This window comes from Furipterus horrens, unplaced genomic scaffold (assembly GCF_987537825.1).
Source record: "Furipterus horrens unplaced genomic scaffold, mFurHor1.1.pri manual_scaffold_3, whole genome shotgun sequence".
In the NCBI taxonomy this organism is placed as follows: domain Eukaryota; kingdom Metazoa; phylum Chordata; class Mammalia; order Chiroptera; family Furipteridae; genus Furipterus; species Furipterus horrens.
Window position 1 is genome coordinate 193024203 of NW_028327173.1, and position 22070 is coordinate 193046272.

At 42.3% G+C, this 22070-nt stretch overlaps 1 protein-coding gene across 1 annotated transcript; it reads left to right on the forward strand.

The window, feature by feature from the left end:
* The first annotated feature begins 11791 nt into the window (after positions 1-11791).
* LOC150017113 (disintegrin and metalloproteinase domain-containing protein 19-like) lies at positions 11792-16509 on the forward strand. Its single transcript, XM_090268369.1, has 5 exons — positions 11792-11812; positions 12382-12471; positions 13216-13411; positions 14673-14781; positions 16131-16509. Exons 1-5 carry the CDS (start codon positions 11792-11794, stop codon positions 16507-16509), a joined length of 795 nt encoding a protein of 264 aa, XP_090124495.1.
* The last annotated feature ends 5561 nt before the right edge of the window (positions 16510-22070 follow it).

Consider the following 22070-nt stretch of genomic DNA (forward strand, 5'->3'; position numbering starts at 1 on the left):
ATTCTTAGGAAATACTCATAGCAGTGGAACTACTGGGTTAAAAGGCAGTTCCATTTTTAGATTTGAGGAAATTCCATGCTGTTTTCCATAGTGGCTGCACCAGTCTGCATTCCCACCAGCAGTGCAGTAGGGTTCCCGTTTCTCCACATCCTCGCCAGCACTTGTTGTTTGTTGATTTGTTAATGACGGCCATTCTGACTGGTGTGAGGTGGTATCTCATTGTGGTTTTAATTTGCATCTCTCTGATGGCTAGTGATGATGAGCATTTTTTTCATATGTCTATGGGCCCTCTATATGTCCTCCTTGGAGAGGTGTCTGTTCAGGTGGTTGGCCCATTTTTTAATTGGATTGTTTGTCTTCCTGGTGTTGAGTTGTATGAGTTCTTTATATATTTTGGAGATCAAACCCTAGTCTGAGGTATCATTGGCAAATAATTTTTTTCATACAGTTGGTTCCCTTTTCATTTTGACAATGTTTTCTTCAGCCAAGAAGAAGCTTTTTAGTTTGATGTAGTCTCATTAGTTTATTCTTTCTTTTATTTCCCTTGCCCTAGGAGATATATGGGCAAAAATATTGCTGCAGGAGATATCTGAGATTTTCCTGCCTATGTTTTCCTCTAGGGCTTTCATGATGTCATGATTTACATATAAGGTTTTTTTTCCATCTTGAGTTTATTCTGGTGTATGGTGAAAGTTGGTGGTCTAGTTTAATTTTTTTTTTTTTTTTTTTTGCATGTGCCTGTCCAGATCTCCCAATATCATTTATTGAAGAGCCTATTTTTACTCCATTTTATGCTTCTGCCCCCTTTGTCAAATATTACTTGACTATAAAGACATGGGTTTATTTCTGGGCTCTCTATTATGTTACATAGATCTATGTATCTGTTCTATGTCATTACCAGACTGATTACAGTGGCCTTGTAATATACTTTGATATCAGGTATTGCGGTTCCTCCTACTTTGTTCTTTTTTTCTCAAGATTGCTGATTCTTTTTGGGGTCTTTTTTGGTTCTGTATAAATGTTTTGAAATATTTAATTCTGTGAAGCATGTCATTGGTATTTTAATAGGGATTGTGTTGAATCTCTAGATTGCTTTGGGTAGCACGGACATTTTAATGATATTAATTCTTCCAATCCATGAACATGGTATACGCTTTCATTTATTTGTGTCTTCCTTAATTTCTTTCTTCAGTGTTCTGTAGTTTTCTGAGTACAGGTCTTTTACCCTCTTGGTTAAGTTTATTTCTAGGTACTTTATTTTTCTTGTTGCTATAGTAAATGGGATCTTTTTCGTAGTTTCTCTTTCTGATATTTCATTGCTGGTATACAAAAATGCCTTCAGAATATTGACTTTGTTCCCTGCTATTTTGCCAAATTCACTTATTAGGTTGAATTGTTTTTTGGTGGAGCCTATACAATTTTCTATGTATGCTACCATCTTACCTGCAAACAATGATAGTTTTACTTCCTTCTTTCCAATTTGGATGCCTTTTGTTTTTTCTCTTGTCTGATCACTGTGACTAGAACTTCCAATACTGTGTTGAATAAAAGTGGTGAAAACCCAGATGCTTTCTAAAACCAGTCAACTGGAAGAAAACGGGGATATCAAAATATTCTCCAAATTGAACCTGAGCAAAATCAGAGATGTTGCTCCAATGGTCGCTGTGGGAATGTGGCCTGTGGTCTCACATTGGCAGTGGTGGGTCATGTGGTGTTCTCCCACTTTTCTATTTCTCTCTGAGAACCTAACTAGGACCCATGGGGCACCTGTAACCAATTACAGATAGGTCCAGGTGGCATCATTAGAATGATGGCAGGTGACAGCAGTCTGTGTGCATGGAAAAGTGAGTTAGGTGGAGGTATCCTCTTAGGGAGAGGGAAGAGAGGGAGGGGCGGGAGTCTTGGAGGCTGCTTTGTGTTTGTGCTTTATGGTTTTAACTGTTGGCAAAGAACTCTTTCCTGCCCAAGGCTCTGCTTGGGAGCAGGGAGAGTGTGAGAGGGCTTGGGGAGAAAGCTGGAAGCTGGCCTTCCCCTGCTCACCGTAGTCAGCAGCTCATTAGGAATTCTAATCAGGCAGAAATATTTTCCCATCAGCTCATTACAAACTCTAACAAGGTCCTAGCTCCAGGTCGTGACTGCTTTTCTCCTGCTGGGGATAACGATGAGCAGCTTGTTGGAGCCTTTGGTAACTCATTTGTTACAACATGCGGTCCATAGCAGCAGGAGAACTTCAGAGTAGAGGAGGAGGAGAGAGCAGGGGAAGAGATGGAGGGAGAGTCCCCTTTGCAGAGGACAGGAAGGCAAAAATGCCTGATGCTTTAGGGAAGACAAGCCCACACCCTAATGGGCACCTAGAATCTTCTGGAAACCTGGGCCCAGCTCTGTGTGAAGTACAGACCAGCTCCAATTGTGTGTGGAAACAGGTGGCATCACGACCACCGCCTGGCTGGGGACAAGTTTTTTTATTCTGTGAGGACAGTCCTTAGGACCTCTTCTTTGCATGCTTGCATGGCCCCAGAAGTTAATCTTTGAACTTAGTCATTGGTTTGAAAAATACTTGCATGCTATAGTTTTCCAACTGAGAAATGATCAATGTGTTCCTAATTCCCATTGTCTTACATCTAAAGTTCTTTACTTGTCTATGAAGGATCTCCACAAAATAACCCTACTAAAGCTAGGTGTATTTTGCCCTGGCTGGTGTGGCTCAGTAGGTTGCAGCATCCTGTACCTGAAAGGTTGCAGGGTCGATTCCTGGTCAGGGCACACACCTAGGTTGTGAATTCATTGATGTTTCTCTCTTTCTCTTCTTCTCTCTCTGAAAGCAATAAAAAAAATGTCCCCAGGCCAGGGTAAAAATAAATAAAACTAGCTGTATTTTAAGTACTCCTCCACCTGAAATCCTCTCTTTCAAACTGTTAAGGTCCTGGTCACTTTAACATCTCATAAAATTTGTTTTTACCTTTTTTCTTGATTGTTCTGTTCATTCACCAGAACCTAACCAAAGCATTACATCTTGTACATATCCCTTCATCGTTATGCTAACTTTCATGGAATGCACATGGCTTAAAACAGGGATCAACCAACTACAATCTGTGGGCTAAATCTGACTCACCACTTAGTTTTATAAGTAAATTTTCATTGAAACAGAGGGCATGCTCATATGCTTAGTTATTGTCTATGGTTGCTTTTGCAGCACAACAGAAGAGTTGAATGATTGTAACAGAGACTATATGACCTCCCAAACCTAAAATATTTATGCTTCCTTCAATTTTTCTCAAAAGCCTTCCCAGATTCTTTTTTTTCCCCCACCTCTTCCTATCTACTCTGCACACTCCCCATCTTTTTCTGCTCTAAACTTCCATCACATTTTACCTGTTTGTTTCTTTTCTTTTTAAAAATTAATTGGTTTATTTATTTATTTATTTATTTATTTATTTATTTATTTTGAGAGAGAGGGAAAAGGAGAAAGAGAGGGAGAGAAACATCATTGTGTGGTTGCCTCCCACTCGCGCCCCCAACTGGCGACCTGACGTACAACCTGGTCATGTGCCTTGATTGGGAATCGAACCAGCAACACTTGGTTCTCAGGCCAATGCTCAATCCACAGAGCCACAGCAGCCAGGGCTTTGTTTGTTTCTTGTAATGTTTCTTCATGGTAAAAATTTAAATAGTCATTTATGTGTCCCTTTTGTATAATCCTTTTCTGTAAGCTCTTTGTGGACAAAATCTCTTTGGCTCCATCTCTGCAGCCCCTCAACTCTTAGCACAAAATTTCATTAGTGGGGAAAGAAGCTTGTGGGTTGCAGAGCCTGAATGACCTCCCTGTAGTTGCTATGAGTGATGTCACCAGCTCCTGGAAGTTCTGTGTGCAGGGTATGTCATCACAAGGAGCTGTGTTCCTTGTGACTAAGGCTATCCAATCCTGCCCTTGAATTGGGAGCCAGATTCTGCTTTCCTATTAGTGAAACCACTGTGTCAGAGAGGGAGGGATGCCCTGCAACTTTGTGGATGAATTATGGGAGGCTGTTGACCTGGCTTATTTCCATCCCTCCTTTCTTCTCTAACATGAGCCCTTCTTATAGATTCCAGGTATAGGCCCATCGATTCTATAGTGATATCTTAGAAAAAGAAACGTTTCCAGTCTTTTAATCCTCATTATACAAAATCACAATGAAATTGTGGTAGGCACAATAACGGCCTCCAAAGGCATCCATGTCCTACTGCCCGGATACGGTGACTATGTTGCTTTACAATGCAGATGGAAGTTTGAAGAGCTGATGAAGGTTAATGACTTTGAGATGCGGAAGTTACCTTGGATTGTCTAGTTGGGTCTACTTTAATCACCTTAGTTCTTAAAAGTAAGATAGGGAGGGAGGAGAGTAGGTCAAAGAGCTGTGGCATGTGCAGGACTGAATCCATTGTTGCTGGTTTTGAAGACAGAGGACGGGACCATGAGCTAAGGAATGCAGACAGCCTCTAGCAGCTGGAAAGGCAAGGAACAGTTTCTTCCCAAGAGCATCCAGAAGGGAATGCAGCCCCAAGAGTAACTTGATTTTAGCTCAGTGAGACCCATATCAGATATCTTACCTCTAGAACAGTCAGATAATAAATGTGTGTTAAGACAGTAGTCTCCAATTTTTTTGGAACCAGGGACTAGTTTTGTGGAAGACAATTTTTCGATGGACTGGGGGGTAGTGTAGGGGGATGGCTTTATAGCCTGCCACCAGATGCAGCTTAATTGTCACTTGCCTCTCACTGATAGGGTTTTGATATGAGTCTGCAAGCAACTGATTTATTATGGTCTCTGTGCAGCCAAACCTCTCTGCTAATGATAATCTGTACTGCAGTCGCTCTTCAGCGCTGACATCACTGCCTCAGCTCCACCTCAGAACATCAGCCATTAGATTCTCATAAGGAGCGTGCAACCTAGATTCCTTGCATGCGCAGTTCACAGTGGGGTCCGAGCTTCCAAGAGAATCTAAGGCCAACATTGATCTGATAGGAGGCAGAGCTCAGGTGGTAATGCAAGTAATGAGGAGCGGCTGTCAATACAGATGAAGCTTCGCTCCTTAGCTGGATGCTCAGCTCCTGTAGTGCAGCCCAGTTCCGAATAGGCCACAGACCAGTCATGACCTGGGGGTTGGGGACCCCTGTTAAGATACTACATTTGTGGTAATTTGTTACAACAGCAGTAGAAAATTAGCACATGTACTCCCCTCCCCCTGCCTTTTTAAAGTCTGAAATGGCTGACCCTACCATGATTCTAAATGGTTCAGTGACTCAGAGAGGTGGAATGGGGAGGTGGAGGCCCAGTGGGCATTTGCCTATCCATTTCAGAAGAAAAAGCAGTATTATCCAGAGTTCTGGAGCTGGGCTGGATATCTTGGAAGTCAGGTTGACTTTGGCCCTAAGAATAAGTTAAATTGGGCAAATGCTGGCTGTCTATTTGGGGAAGGGATGGACTGGCCTTGTAGGTTTTTTATTTCCTGTTGCATGTGTATTGTGTACAAATTTCAGGTAGTTGTTACCAGCTGGTAGAACTCTGGTGCTTAGAGAATCAGGAACCCTAAAGTTCAAGGCGTAATTTTCCCTGGGCATTGCTTTCTTTACTAAAACAATTGAATGAACCCTGTATCAATTATCTATTGACAGAATACTACATTAAAGAAAACATTCCCCAAACCTCATTGACTTAAAACAATAGCTACTTATTGCTGCTCACAGGTTTATAGATCAGCTGGCCAGCTCTGCTGATCTGGGCTGGGCTCAGCTGGACTTGCTTACACATTTGTGCTCAGTTGGTAGGTTGGCTGGAGGCTGATTAGTCTCAGATCACCTCAGGTGGGCAAACTCGGTTTTCCTCCACATTCTCTCTCATCTTCCAGAAGGCTAGGTGATCTTGTTGATGGGTGGAAAGAGGGAGGAAGGCAGAGAGAGAGAGAGAGAGAGAGAGAGAGAGAGAGAGAGAGAGAGAGAGAGAGAGAGAGAGAGAGAGAGAGAAGAGAGGAGAGAGAGAGAATGAATCATGAGTGCGTGCACCCCTTGATGGCTGGGCTTGCAACTGGTATGCCATCACTGCCGCTGCTGCTTTCTATTGGTCAAAGTAAGTTACAAGGCAGCCTAGATTTTAAGAACAAAGTAAGATAAAGAGACTGAACCCTTGATGGGAAGACCTTCCCATGGTATGGGAAGGATGGCAAATTAGAACCATTTTTCCTGTCAATCTGCCACAGACTCTGGGAAGAAAAAATGTCCTGTGTGCCCCATACCTCCTGAAGGCTGAACTGAATGAGGCCACTTTCCATATCTGGCTCCTCTCTTGGCTGTGGGAGCAACCAGAGCCTCCAGATCCTTTTCTCTCTTCATTACCTATCCCTCCACCTCTAAAGCCATGATTCTTACTGTGAATGGCCAGCCCCCAGCCCCTCCCTTCTCTGTCTCTCTGCTTGGAGCCTGAGGGCTGTCGTGGGCGACTGGCTGGCTTGATGAATGCTGCTTCTGTAAACCTTCCCCTGGCCTCCGCAGCAGCATCAGCGTGAAATGAACTTGCTAATACTCGGAGAGCCACAGACCTTTTCCTCTTCCCCAGCACGACGCATCAAATCGATCTGGCTGGGTGAGCCGCGACAAACCCCGCAGAAAAAAGCATCAGCAAATTTAAAACCTCGTTCGAGGTCTTGATTCACCATAAAGTAAGTTGCCGTCAGCAGGCATTGACACCTCCTCACTGCCGCTGATACTGGATTTATCGACTTGCCGTTACGAGGCTGATATTGACCAAGACTGAGTTCCAAATGAAAAGGCCCATGGCAGTATAGCTTTATTGCTCAAGTAATCCGAGGACTTGCTAATCCTTCCTTGTCCCACTCAATAATGTTGCAGAAATTCTTTTGGAACAGAGAGACCATCACTCAGGCACAACAAGATGCTCTTTCCCAACCAGGCCGTCTGAATTGGGGATGGAGGTACAGCGATGTGTTGAGAACATGAGCAAAGTGTTGAAAAATCTATTTATGCCCACACCCAATACCATAACACGATTAACTTTTTAGAGATTAACTCTCTCCTCTTGGGAGACGACCCAGGAGTAAACATGACAGGATTCCGCACAGGACCTGCTCCTGAACAGTATCTATAGTATTTCCCTTTCTGCACTGGTCCTCAGCTTTGCCTACATCCAACACAGGCTAATGAATCCCAGTCTCAGGGAACACTGTGATGTCACCCTTAGTACTGGCCCCTGACAATGAAATTAAAGTGACATTTGGTTCTTGCTAATTTCAAGGCCCCCGAGGAACACAGAGAAAGAAGAAAAAATTTATTTTCTGCTAATTTATTTTCTCATTGAAATAGGCTGCAGCCCTCATTTTAGGAAGGACATTTTTGCAGTAGAGTTGTATATAGTGACCTTTGAGTGATTTGGAGGGTCAGGATCCCTGGGGACACCATCCAGGAACAGATGAGCAGACAGCATAGGGCTGAGGAGGGGGCCCAGAGTGGCAGAGTTGGAGAGTGACCCAGGGGGGCAATTTTCCAGCCCAGCTCCCTTAGCCAGCTCTGTTACGCTGGATAGTCTCTAAAAGGCCTGTTCAAGGAGGAAAACAGAGGTGGTGGGGAGAGGCCAACGAAGGCATAACCACAGGAAGATGGGGCTGTCACAGGCATGCTCTCCTGCCAGTGGGCACACAGGTGCAGGAGGTCCTAGATGCTGGTCTACAGAGGGGCTCCTGGGCTGTTTTCTCTCTTCTAAGACTTGGGTTGTCTTTGGCAGTGTGATCTCCACTGGCCTTCCCAGCTTGCTGCTCCTGGGAGGGGAGAAATTGATGACAGCATCAACCACATTCCAAAGAGGCACTGACACAGGGATTCAGAGCACAGGTTTGGCAGCCAGACAGTTTTGGGTTGGAAATCCGGTAGGAGGGAGTGGAGTAGACAGGAAGATGTTGAGTAGAACTATATGCACAACCAATGGGCATGGACTAAGAGAAGGTGGGGACAACTGAAGGGAGGGGGCTCACTGGGTGGAGGGGAACAAAGGGAAAAGAAATTGGAACAAGTGTAACAGCATAATCAATAAAGCATATTTTTAAAAAAATGTCTCTATAGGTATATTGCATCAAATGGAGAGTACTTGGAAGGTGACTAAAGTTTAAACATGTAAGAATAAATACATCATTTTTTATAAATAAATTCCATTTGCAGTGGATCCCCCCCATAGATGGAACAGACTAATTCTTCAAAAACCACATATCACCCAAGATGAAATAGATAAACCAAATAGAACTATAATTATTAAGGAAGTAGAATTTATAGTTATTTCCCCCCAGAAAAGGAATCGACAGGACTAGATTATTTCACTGGCAAATTCTACCAAACATTTCAAGAAGATATAATTCTAGATCTTGTTTTCTTGAAAATAAAAGAGGAGGGTATATTTTGTCTCACTTTATGACATTAGCAGTATCCTGATATTAAGAACAAAGACAGCACCCCACCCCTCAAAAAAAAAAAAAAAAAAAAGAAAAAAGAAAAAAAGAAAAACAGAGATCTGATGAACTCCTTCAGTTTTATTTTGTCCTGGAAGCACTTTCTCTGCCCTTTTATTCTGAATGACAGCTTTGCTGGATAGAGTAATCGTAGCTGTAGGTTTTTGCTTTTCATTACTTTGACTATTTCTTGCGAGTCCCTTCTTGCCTGTGGAGTTTCTTTTGAGAAATCAGCTGATAGTCTTAGTGAGACCCCTTTGTATGTAATTCTCTTCTTCCTTCTTGCTGCTTTCAAGATTCTCTCTTTATCCTTATTTCTGACATTTTGATTATAATGTGTCTCGGTGTCCAGTTTTTTTGGAACTCTCTGTGCTTCCTGAACCTGTAAGTCTATTTCCTTCCCCAAGTTAGGGAAGTTATGCTTCATTATTTTTTTCACATAATTTTTCAATTTCTAGTTCTTCTTCTTCACCTTCTGGCAACCGTGTGATTTAGATGTTGGCCCGCTTATAGCTGTCCCATAGGTTTCTGAGCCCCTCCTCATCTTCCTCACTTTTCATTTCCTCTTTCTGCACTGGTTGACTGTTTTTTCTTTCCCTATGTTCCGATTTGTTGATTTGATCCCTTGTTTTCTTTCCCTCACCACTAGTTTCATATGTCTTTTTGTTCATTTCAGTAGGACTAGCCTTCATTCCTTCCCCATCTTATTTAAGATCTGCTGTTAGGTCTGTAAGCATTCGTATAACCAAAGCTCTGAACTGAGCCTCAGAAAGATTTTCTATCTGCTGCTTCTTTAGATTAGATATTTGCTGGTGGTCAGCTGCATCACCAGGATCTCTATCATGATCTGTGCCATCCTGACAGTTTTCTGTTTACCTTTTCTTCCTGGGCAGTGCTGTCACACCTTCTATGCTACAGGGGGCAGAGCCCCATGCACTCGTCACAATGGGGTGACCCTTCTTACCACGCTGTGGCATTTTCTGTGGGGGTGGGGGTCCAAGATGGATTCCTGCCATTCACTCTCCGCTGAGAGGCTGGGAGCTTCCTCCTCCATCCCCACCCCCTCTGGGCCTCACAGTCCAAGGCAATAAGGGTCTGTCTTCCCCGGCATTGGAATTGCAAGCTGACGGATCTGGTCTGCAGCCGTGGGTGCCCCCCAGGCGCTTCTTGCCTCCCCTTAAATACAGGTGTCTGTGCTCACCGCCGTCCTGCCACCGCTGCTGCTGCTGCCGCCACCAACACAGCTTGACCTCTCCGCTCCAGCTTCGCCCCTCCTACCCATCTTGTCCAGAACCACTTCTTTATAACTTCATACATTGGACTTTCATTTATTTTCTGGAACTTCTGGTTATTTCTGGTTTTGCAGTAGTTGTATTCCTTCTTAGTTGTGGAGGGAGACGGAACATGTCAGTCTAGGCCTCCATCTTGGCCAGAAGTCTCCCATAGAGACATTTTTTTTCACTGCTCAAAACAGCTTTTGAACTCATTGATTTTGATGTTTTTAGTGTTTCTGCCATTTTTTTGTTTCACCTCTTCCACATTGGCAAAACATTTCCCTTTGAGGACTTTTTTCATCTGGGAAAACAAAAATGTTGCTTGGGGTAAAACCAAATGAATAGGGAGGCTGGGGCATGGGAACCATGCCATTGTTGGTCAAAAACTGCTGAACATTCAGTATGGTGTGGACAGATGTGCTCACAAATCACCCATCATGAAATGTGCAAAAGCCTTGAAAGACTTAAAAAATTTTTTTTGCTAAAGGTAAACCCAGCCTCTTATTACAACTCCAGCTGGTACACTGATACAGTTGGGTTTTTAGAACACTCAATAGGGGAAGCTTGTATTAAAAGAGGCCTGTCCTCCAGAAGATAATTCTGGTTTTTGGGGGGTCCTCTCTTATAAGTTTTTTATGCGTGTAGAATTGTTTATAGTAATCTCTTACTATCCTTTTAATGTCTATGGAAATTAGAGTGATACATGTCTTTCAATCCTCATATTGATAATTTGTGTCTCTTTCTTTGTCTTTCTAGAAGTTCTGCAATTTTACTGATCTTTTCATATAGCCAGCTTTTGGGTTTTTTGAATTCTTTTATATTTTTCTGTTTTCAGTTTCACTGATTTCTGCTCTATTGTTATTATTTCCTTCCTTTTTCTTGCCCTCTGTTTATCTTGTTCTTTCTCTAGTTTCTTACTGTGGAAACTTAGATTATTGACTTGAGACCTTGATTGTATTCTAATTGTAATCATTTATTGCTATAAATTTCTCTAGAAGTATGGCCTTAGCTATCTATACTTCTAAGTATAGCTTGTGAGAAACAAATTTTGATATGTATTTTTATTGTTGTTTATTTAAAAATTGTGTTCTAATTTCCCTTGAAACTCCTCTTCTAAGTATTTAGAGACTTTCCTGTTATGATCAAGTTTAATTTCATTATGGTCAGAGAACATTATTTTTTGTACAGTTTATTAAAGTTTATTTTATGACCCACAACATGGCCTATCTTTGTAATGTTCCAAGAATGTATATTCTTCTACTCTTGAATGGAGTGTATTGTCAAAAAGAATATATATTCTTCCATTGTTGGGTGGAATGGTCTATAAATGTCAGTTAGATCCAGGTGTTTGATTATTTGTTTAGTCCTTCAATAGTCTTGCTGATTTTCTGTTTATTAGTTCTTGTTATCATTAAGAGTGACTTGCCTACATCTTTTAGTTCTAATTAGTTTTTTTTTTTCTCCATGTGTTTAGAAGTTCTGCTGTTAGGTACATGTTTAGGATTGTAAATTCTTGGTGAATTGATCCCTAGTAATTTTCTCACTTCTGAAATCTTTTGTGTCTGATATTAATATAGCCACTATGACTTCCTTTTATTTATTGTTTGCATTATATACCTTTAAAAAAATTTTAACTTATTTTATCATTAAATTTGAAGCAAGTTTATTGTAGATAGCATATAGTTGGGTCATGGGTTTAAAAAAATTGTTCTGACAACTGTGTTTTAATGATGTATTTAGACCATTTCCACTCAATGTAATTATTGATGTTTGATTAAGGTCTACCATAGTAGAAGTGTTAGGAGGACACTCGGAGGTACTGCCCATTCCGTCATTTGCTGTGTGTCAACAAATGAGGACCAGTGGGCAGGAAGGAAGAGAGGAGAGCGTGGAGACCCCAGAGACCTGTCCCAGAGGCCCAGGCCGGCGCGGGTGGAGGAAGAGCAGCAGATGGTGGGGAGGCCTGGGGAAGCCGGCCCCAGGAGCTGACAGGAGCTGTGGTCAGCTTGTTGCCGGATGTCCTTGCTCCCGATGGCCTCTTTTCATGGGATAGTAAGGCTGGCGGTGGGGGTGGACGGGGGGGTGGGGGGGCAGGGAGAAGAGAAGGCAGTGTAGAAGACAGAATCTCAGGGTTTTCTATTGGGGCGAGAAAAACAAATCACAGAATTTCCATATAGTGTCATGCTATACTGAAAATCATGTTTTGGAAGGATTCAAGGAGAAGTGCGCATATTACATGACATTACAGAGCAGTTTAGATACTATGGTTTTGTAAAATAGTTGTGTGTTTCTATTTATGAATAGGGAAATGCCTGGAAAAAGTTCCACACTCAAACTGGAGTTGTGTCTAAGTTGTGGTGTTACTGATAATTGTGCATATGTGTATATATAGGTAAAGATTTTTCTGCAGAAAATACACATTACCTTAGCAATTAAGCTATAAGGTGACTTTTTGGTAAAGGCTTCTAGGGAGCCCGGGCTCTGGGGACATGTGGGGCAGGGGATATGTGGGGCAGGGGCGGGGAGACACGGGAGGCGGGTGAAGGCTCTGACCCGACCCAGACTGCCGTCTGCGGTCCTGCTGCCCCGGAGGCTCACGCCCATTCCCACTGCCTCCCCAGGAATGTAAAAACCCTTGCTGCAATGCCTCTAATTGTACCCTGAGAAATGGGGCTGAGTGTGCCCATGGCGCCTGCTGTCACCAGTGTAAGGTAAGTGGCCCTTGCCCCTGCCCTGGGTTCTGACCTATCAGCCCAATGCTCTGCTGTGGGGGTGATGAATGGGACGCAGCCTCCATCTAGGGGACGAGGGGGCCTCAAAATTTCAGAAACATGGAGCCAGGACCCTCTTAATACATAATGAGCACACGTGGATATACATGTAGATGTTTGGGGGAAATGTGTATATAGATAATTTGGGTGTATATGTATGTGTGAATGGGTCTGTGTATTTGTACATGTGAGTTTATGTGTGCACGTGTCTGTGTCTTTGTGTATCCATTAATGGGCCTAGTTCTTTGCTATTTATTCACCATGAGACTTTGGATACATTGCTTAACCTCTTCTGCCTCAGGTTTTATAATCTATAAAATAGAGATAATTATATTTCATAAAACTGTCATGAAAATTAAATGAAGTAATATTTGTACTGGGCACTTAAGTGGGAGTGCCATAAAAGTAGGCGTTATTACCGAAGTCAAGTGTAAATTGTTGCATAAATATTATTTCTTCCCTAGTTCTTGTGAAGAGGAAGTGAGTTAGCATTTGTGAAAACACCTGGGAAACTCTAGGTCACTATTCCTATTAGAAGGTTAATGGTGGTTTGAACTAATGAGGTCATGTAAAATGGTAGTAATGGGAAATTCTGTTCCACAAGATTGATGCTCACAAGCTCTTCGCTGGCAGAGCTGAGGGCGGGCAGAAGAATGATGTTTCTCCCTCTTTTCCTCGGCTCAGCTGCTGGCCCCTGGCACGTTGTGCCGTGAGCAGGCCCGGCAGTGCGACCTCCCAGAGTTCTGCACAGGCAAGTCTCCCCATTGTCCCACCAACTTCTACCAGATGGACGGCACCCCCTGCGAGGGCGGCCAGGCCTACTGCTACAATGGCATGTGCCTCACCTACCAGAAGCAGTGCCAGCAGCTGTGGGGTGCTGGTAAGTGAGCTGGGTGGGCAACCCTCCTCTGGCCCCACCTCTGCTGAGCATAGAATCTTGGCTTCAGAGCAGCATCTCCAGATACTCCCCTTGGAGTATATGTGTGACTGGGCACAGTTTCAGGGAGAGGCAGTGGACTGTGCTCCTCCAGTTCCTCGGTGCTTTGAGTTCTCAGAGCAGGGAAATGCATAAGAAGAATCCAAAAGAAAAGTGGGCAGAGGATGAAGACAGAAAAGGAAATGCAAACAGCTCTTACCAAGAGAAGATGTTTACCCTCATTCATGTTAAGTGAAATCAAATTATAACTACTGTACGATAGGGTATTTTATATATCAGATGGGCAAAGACTGAAGAGTTAATATAATAATGTAGTAGTAGTAATAATAATAATACTATACCAACACAAGAACAATAATAATACAGTGATGTGGAGAGTGTGGGGATACAGATAGGTACAACCCCTCTGGAGAGCAATTTGGAGATATGCAAATTTTCAGTGCATTAATCATTAGACCCATTCTACTTAGGAATGTATCTTCCACTGTACTTGAACATGTATGTGAAGATAAATTCATGAGGATAAATATTGCAGTGTTGTTAGTTATAACAATAGCTATATACATCCATTATAGGGACCAATTAAATTAATTCTGGTACATCCACGAAGGGGAGCGTGATGCAGCAGAATAAAAGGAGGCAGCTCTGTGTGTACTGAAGAAAACCATCTCCCACAATGAATTACGTGAACAGTGCAAGAAGCAGAACAGTGAATAGACTATGCTGTCATTCTTCATCAGAGAAATTATCTCTGAAAGATGCACAAGAATTATATCTAGAAGATACATAGAAATCTGTAGAAGATACATTGTTAATTGCGATGACTTCTCCAGGATGTAGGGAAGTAAGAACTGTAATGGCTAGTTAGAAAAATTCCCAAGGCATAACTTTATTTCTTTTAAATTTTGCATATGTATTACCTATTTTTAAAAATCCTGGGAAAGGACAAAGCTTCTTTATTAGAGAGAAGGCTTAACATACAAATTCACAGATATAAAACCTCAAGAAGGTATAAAGAACTGATATAAAACCTTTTCCTGTGAGTAAAAATGGAATAAGCTGATGGTGGGGGTACAGGAAGCAAAGGCTGAATATTCTCTCCCAAAAGGCTTTCTTAACCTTGACACTAGCTTTGCCCTTGAAGGGGCTTCTGACTTCTACTCATGTTGGCTAGTGTACTGATAAATGTTTCTCGCCCACTCAGGAGCCCGGCCTGCTCCTGATCTCTGCTTCGAGAAGGTGAATGTGGCAGGGGACACCTTTGGAAACTGTGGGAAGGACATGAATGGGGAACACAAGAAGTGCAACTTGAGGTGATGACCGTAGGGCAGACCCCCATGAGTTGAGGGGTAACGAAGCGATTCCTGCTCCGTCCTCGCTTTCGCCAGCTCGGCAGCTTGGCTGGCCCCAGAGCTGGACCTCTAAATAAATTGTTCGCAATCAGTCATCTCTTCCAGGCCCGCTTTTGGACAATACCCCATTCAGCCCTAAGGAAGTCAGAGGCAGGGTGTGGGTGGCAATGCTTCCTAGAAAGCTGGTCAGACTTCCTTTGGGGACCTTTCTAGTAGGGCAGGGTATCAGCCTTCTTGGGTCACTTCTTCTGAAGGGTGCTAATTATACCCTCATCTGAATAGCCCATCATTCATTAACTCATTCATTCACTCATTTATTCATTCATTCACTCACTCATTCATTCATTCACTCATTCATTCATTCCAGCCAACCAGCCTCCCATCCATCTATTCATCCATCTGTTCACCTACCCCTTATCTATTGAGGTGTACCATGTGCCAGATACCATGCTGAGTACATGGAACTTTTAATTAACAATGCAGTGCAATAATGGACATGTAGAGAAAGCGACCCAACCCGATCTTAGTGAGTAGGGGTGGTTTCCCAAAGGAAGTGATGCTTAAGCTGAGAGCTGGGCAAACTATCCAGCTGAATAGGGTGGAGAGTGGAGCTGGTACATGGGAGAGGGTCCCCGGCAGGGAGATATGAAGAGTGAAAAAACAATGGTCTAAGAACTGATAACAGTTTGTTGGAGCGCAGTGTAGAGGGGGCTGCTTAGAAATGAGACTAGATAATTAAACAGGGACCAGATCATAAAAAAATCTTGAACACATGGCTGAGAGAGTTTGGATTTGACTTGAGAGCAACTTGGAAATTAGATTCCCAAGGTGCCAAACTGGAGGCGGAGAGATCAGTTTCCTGGTGTCCAGATAAGAGAGGATGATGGTGTGAATTCGAGTCAATATATAGGAGGGAGGATTGACAGGGCCTAAAAATTGCTTGAACCCAAGAGTAAGGGAGAATAGGGATTCTGGGATGACACCAGGCTTATGGTTGCAGCACCTGGGTGCATGGGTCCAAGGGCCATAAGGGGACAGGTTACTCCATCAGGCTGTTGTCCTTGCAGTAAAGAGGACTTCCTAAGGCCAGCTCTTGGCCTGGATCTGCTCAGGGACAAGGATCCTGTTTCCTTCCCTTGGTCTAAGTCCACCTGGTGGGTCTCTAGAGCATGCGCATTGCCCCTTTGACCCTTCCCCAGGCTTGGAAGCCTGCTGTCTTGGTCAAGAAATACTAAGCTCTCCTATGCCCCAGCTCTTCCCCAGCCTCTGGTGTGACCTCCTCCTCTCTCTCTCCCCTCTCTCGGACCCAGAGATGCCAAGTGTGGGAAGATCCAGTGTCAGAGTTCTGAGGCCCGGCCTCTGGAGTCCAATGCAGTCCCCATCGATACCACCATCATCATGAATGGGAGGCAGGTCCGATGCCGGGGCACCCATGTCTACCGAAGTCCCGGGGAGGAGGGTGACATTCTGGACCCAGGCCTGGTGATGACCGGAACCAAGTGTGGCCACAACCATGTGAGTCCCTTCCTGCAGCTTCACTCAGGGGCTGGGCTGCAGAGGGCAGTGGCTGAGGAGCGTGAGCTCTGGAGGGAGGACGCCCAGGCTCAGATCCCAGCTAGCCCAGCATCTCCGAGCCTCGCTGGGCCAGCCATTGTCATTAGCACTTTTGTCCTCATCATTATCGTATGAATTAAGCGATGGACTAGACTAGGAGTTAGGGAAACCTGGGGAAAATCGTGGTACCCATCTCAGAGTTAACTATGAGAATGAAATTATTTAAAAAAAAAAAAAAATATATATATATATATATATATATATAGCAATTGGTATAGCGTTGGCTGGTTTGGCTCAGTGGATTGAGCGTCGGCCTGCGAGCTAAGTGTCGCTGGTTCGATCTTCCAGTCAGGGCACATCAGAGAAGGAAAACTCTGACTCCAAAAAACCTCCGCTGCCTTGCGGCATACCTCTTCAGGGGAAAGGCTAAGGGAGTAAACCCCGACAGAAAATCCGGAGCCGGAGTCCCTAAGGCGGTTTGACATTGTAGTCAACACCGGCAACTCCTGCGGCGCACCTGAAGCCAAGCTGTATTGACTCCGTCTTTCCCTTGGACCCTTCAGCTGCGAAGAGAGGGGGGGTCTGCTGCTTGGGCAACAGCAGACCCTCCATATCACCCTGCCCAGGCTCTGTAGCTTCAGCTTCACTGGAGAGGACACTCCAGCGTCATCGCAAGATGTCGATTCAACACGGGAGGAGGCAGATACCTTGTCACTCCCGAGTCGGACTGCACAACCATTCTCGGCGGTGCAGATAGACTCTTGGGAAGCTACACCATCGTCTCTCGAGACGGACGGCTGCCGATACGATACCATTTTGTTATTTGTTTTTTATTTGTAATCCTTTTTTTGTTGCTCTGATTCCCTTCTCTTGCCATTATGTAGAATATTTAAATAGTTTATAGTGTTTCATTTTAATTTATTTTTCAATCTTATCTCTTTGAACATTTTTTAGTGGTTGTTCTAGGGATTATAATATGCATCTTAATTTTTCAAAGACTTCTTAGAGTCAATATTATGCCACTTCAGGTGAAATGTAGACACCTTACCACTTCATTTCCTCTTATTCTCCTCGTTTTCTGTTACAGTTGTCATCCATAGTATATTTACATACACTGGAAACTTCAGATGATGTCATAATTCTTCTTTGATTATCAAATATATTTTAAAGAACTTAAGAGATGGCCATGGCTAGTGTGGCTCATTTGGTTGGACATCATCTTGCAAACTCAAAGGTTGCAGGTTTGATCTGTCATGGTACACACCTGGGTTGCATGTTCAGTCTCCAGCTGAGGTGCGAGCAATGTTTCTTTCTCATGTCAATATTTCTCTCCCTCTCTTTCTCTATCCTTTTTCCTCTCTCTAAAATTATTAAAATAAAAAAAATAAAAAAAACAATAGAGGAGGAATTATATTAACCAGCTATTTACCCCTTCTGTTGCTATTCTTTCAATCTGATGCTCCAACTTTTCTTCCGATGTTATTTTTCTTCTGTCTGAAGAGCTTCCCTTAGTAATTCATTTAGACCAAGTCTGCTGGCAATAGATTCTCTTGGTTTTCCTTCATCTGAGTAGGTCTTTCTTTAATCTTAAATTATGAAGAATTTTTTTTTTATGACTGTGGAATCCTGGTTGACTATTTTTATTTTCAGCACTATAAAAATGGTATGCCACTTCCTCCTGGTCTCCATTGTTTCTCATAATAAATCTACAGTCATTTGAATTATTGTTCTATAAATAATATGGTTTAAAAAAATTTAAATTGTTTTTCTATTACAGTTGCCCACTTTTTTCCTCATTGCTACCCCCCACCCAACCCACCCCTTCTTCCACAGTCAATCCCCACCCTGTTGTCCATGTCCATGGGTTATTTATACTAGTTTCTTTACTAAACGCTTACCCTACTTATCCCCTCCTTTCCATCCTCCCACCCCCTGATAACTGTTACTCTGTTCCTTGTTCAATTTTGTTCATTTGTTTGTGTTGTTCATTAGTCTCCTGTATCAGGTGATAGCATATGGTATTTTTCTTTCGTTGCCTGGCTTATTTTGCTAAGCATAATTCTCTCTAGTTCCATCCATGTTGTCACAAATGGCAGAAGTTCCTTCTTTCTTTCAGCCGCAAAGTATTCCATTGTGTAAATGTACCACAGTTTTTTGATCCACTCATCTACAGATGGGCACTTAGGCTGTTTCCAGCACTTGGCTATTGTAAATAGCACTGCTATGAACATAGGGGTGCATAGGTTCTTTTGAATTGGTGTTTCAGGATTCTTCAGGTTTATCCTAGCAGTGAAATCACTGGTTCAAAAGGCAGTTCCATTTTTAGTTTTTTTAAGGAAATTCCATACTTTTTTTCCACAGTGGCTGCACCAGTCTGCATTTCCACCAACAGGGCACTAGGGTTCCTGTTTCTCTACATCCTCGCCAGCACTTGTTGTTTGTTAATTTTTTGATGATGGCCATTCTGACTGGTGTAAAGTGGTATCTCATTATGGTTTTTATTTGCATCTCTCTGATGGCTAGTGATGTTGAGTTTTCTTTCATATGCCTATGGAACCTCTGTATATCCTCCTTGGAGAAGTATTTGTTCAGGTCTTTTGCCCATTTTTAAATTGGGCTGTCTGTCTTCTTGGTGTTGAGATGTAAGATCTTTATGTATTTTGGCGATCAATCCCTTGTCTGAGGTATCATTGGCAAATATATTTTCCCATATGGTTGTTTCCTTTTTCATCTTGCTGATATTTTCTTTTGCTGAGCAGAAACTCTTTAGTTTGATGTGGTCCCATTTGTTTATTTTTTCTTCTTTTTCCCTTGCCTTAGTAGAAGTATCAGTGAAAATATTGTTATGTGGGATATCTGAAATTTTCCTGCTTATGTTTTCCTCTAGGACTTCTGTGGTGTCATGTCACACATTTAAGTCTTTGATCTGTCTTGAGTTTATTCTGGTGTGTGGTGTAAGTTGGTGGTCTAGTTTCATTTTTTTGCACGTCCCTGTCCAGTTCACCCAGCACCATTTGTTGAAGAGGCTCATCTCACTCCATTTTATGTTCCTCCCCCTTTGTCAAATATTAGTTGAAATAATGTGTTTTTTCTATGTTGTTTTAAATACTTTTATTTTGTATTTAGTTTTTGGAAAATCGATTATGTGTTTGGGCATGGGTTTTTTTGGGTTTATCCTGTTGTGAATTTGCTGATCCTTTTGAATTTTTAGGTTTATTTTTTTCCCCAGATTTGGGAAGTTTTCAGCCATTGTTTATTTTCTAAAAATTTTCAGTAGCATACTCTTTCTGTTTGGGAATCTAATAACACAATTATTAGACCTCAGTTAGGTCCTACAGATTCCCAAGATTCTGTTCATTTTTTATTTTTCAATTCATTTATTTCTATTGTTCATTTTGGATAATTCATCCATCTTCTGGTTCGTTAAATTATTTCTCTGTTATCAATATTTTTCTATTGAGCCTATAGTGTATTTTTCATTTCTAAACTTTTCATTTGGTTCTTCTTAACATCTTTTATTTCTTTGCTCAGACTTTCTATTTGTACCTTAATTTCCAGGGTGTTAGTGATTATTTGTTAGAGCCTTTTAATAATACCTATTTAAAGTCTTTTTAAAATATATTTATTTATTTAAATATTTTATTTATTTTTAGAGAGAGAAGGAAAAGGAGGGATAAAGAAAGGGAGAGAAACATTGATGTGATGTGTAGGAGAAACACATGTGCCCTGATCGGGAATTGAACTCATGACCCTTTGGTTCGCAGGCCAGTGCTCAATCCACTAAGCCACACCAGTCAGGATACCTACTTTAAAGTCTTTATCAGACAATTCCAATATCTGTGTCATTTAGAAGCTGACATGTCTTTATTGTCTTTTCCTGAGTACAAAATTTTCTGTACAATAATTTTGGATTCTATCTCGAATGTTTTGAATATTTCGTCAAGAGACTGTGATATTTTTGTTTTGTTTTGTTTTATGGACAATGTTGATAATTTTGCTATAGTCAGCAACTGATCTCGTCAGGTTCAGGCTACACATTCCAACTCACTTTCTGTGGGCTACAGCTCCCATGCCAATTTAGTTTTTAAATCCTTCATGTGTTCCTTGAACTTCTTCCATGTGTGTGCCACCCAGCAGCTAGCCTGGGACCCAAGTGGTGATCTGTCTGTTACTTCAGTGCTCAGAATCCTTGGTATCCTGATTCAAATCAGATCCACGATGTGCAGCTTGGAGGCAAACCCAGGAGTTCATAATGAACTTTATGGGGTCACTTTTCTGAGCTCCTCCCTCTCCATGACCTCCCTATTACTTTCCTGGTCACTGGGGCTCCATTTTCTGTCCTGTAGTCAGAAATCCGGGGCTTCATTCATCGTATTTTGCCACCGACACTCACAAGTGTGCCCTGTCTGGGTCTAAAGAGTAGAAAGAAAAAAAAGCAAAGGAGGCTCACACCATTCTCTTGAAGCCACAGTTCTGCCAATCATAGAGGTTCTACTCTCTCTGAGTTTTGGTTCCTTTGAGATTTGGTGGCTACAGCAGGATTGTTTGAGGGTTGGAATATGAGGGACTGGAGGAAAAAAAATCTGGGGAAATTTCTGTACTCTCTCTGAGCAATAGGTATTCCCTTTAAAAACAAAAGATTTTGTTTACTTTTTTAGAGACAGGGGAAGGGAGGGAGAAAGAGGGGGAGAGAAACATCGATGTGCAAGAGAAACACTAATTGGTTGCCTCTCACATGCCAACTGGGGATCTGGCCCTCAACCCAGCCATGTACCCAGCCTGGGAATCAAACCAGTGACCTTTTGGTTTACAGGATGATGCCCAATCCACTAAGCCACACCAGTCAGGACTGATGTTACCTATTTTGATCCCCAAGCAGAGCTAGAGGCTTCTCCTAGAACCCACTCTCTGTGCCCCTGTGCTTTTTCTGGGTTTTGGGCTGTGTCGAGTTTAGACTGGGAGATACTAGATGGAAAAATGGTAAACTCACTATTTCCTTTTGAGAGCACTCAAATAGCTTCTCCATGCATTATGTTCAAGATTTCTAGGTTCATCCAATGGGAGAACTAGTGTGAACTGCTCTTGTTCCATCCTACCTGGAACTGGAACTCCAGTATTTTCTCAGATTTAATAATAATCACCAGTTCTACACACCATGCTAAACACTTTACATGGCTTACCTTGTGTCTTAACAATCTAATATGTGGCTTCTGTTTAAAGGAAAAGTATTCTTTCATGACTCATAGAGTTGAGTTGTTATTTTTTTTCCATCATTTTGTTTCTTAAATATATATCAACACACAACTAGGTCTTAGCTTCTTATGTTACAATGTTTAAACAACTCTTACATAAAATGATATTTATCAAGTAAATGCCAACAAAAGTGCAACACAAAACAATTCAAATCAGCATCATTTATTTAACATGATGAATGACAATGTTTACGGAAACTAAATAGCTGTTCATACTGTGAATTGTCATGGATGACAGTGATGTAGGTTTTTTTTTTTTTTTTTTTGTCATATCACTGCTCCCTCGTGCTGAGCCATGGCTCAGTTCTCCCACTACTTTCTCTGTTGAACTGGTGTCCCACCCTGAAGCTTCCAGTGTGATGTGATATCATTTGGCCTATCTTTAACTCCAAGCAGCATTTACATATGTCAGCCCCCCACACTTTACCAGCCTAAGGTCATTTA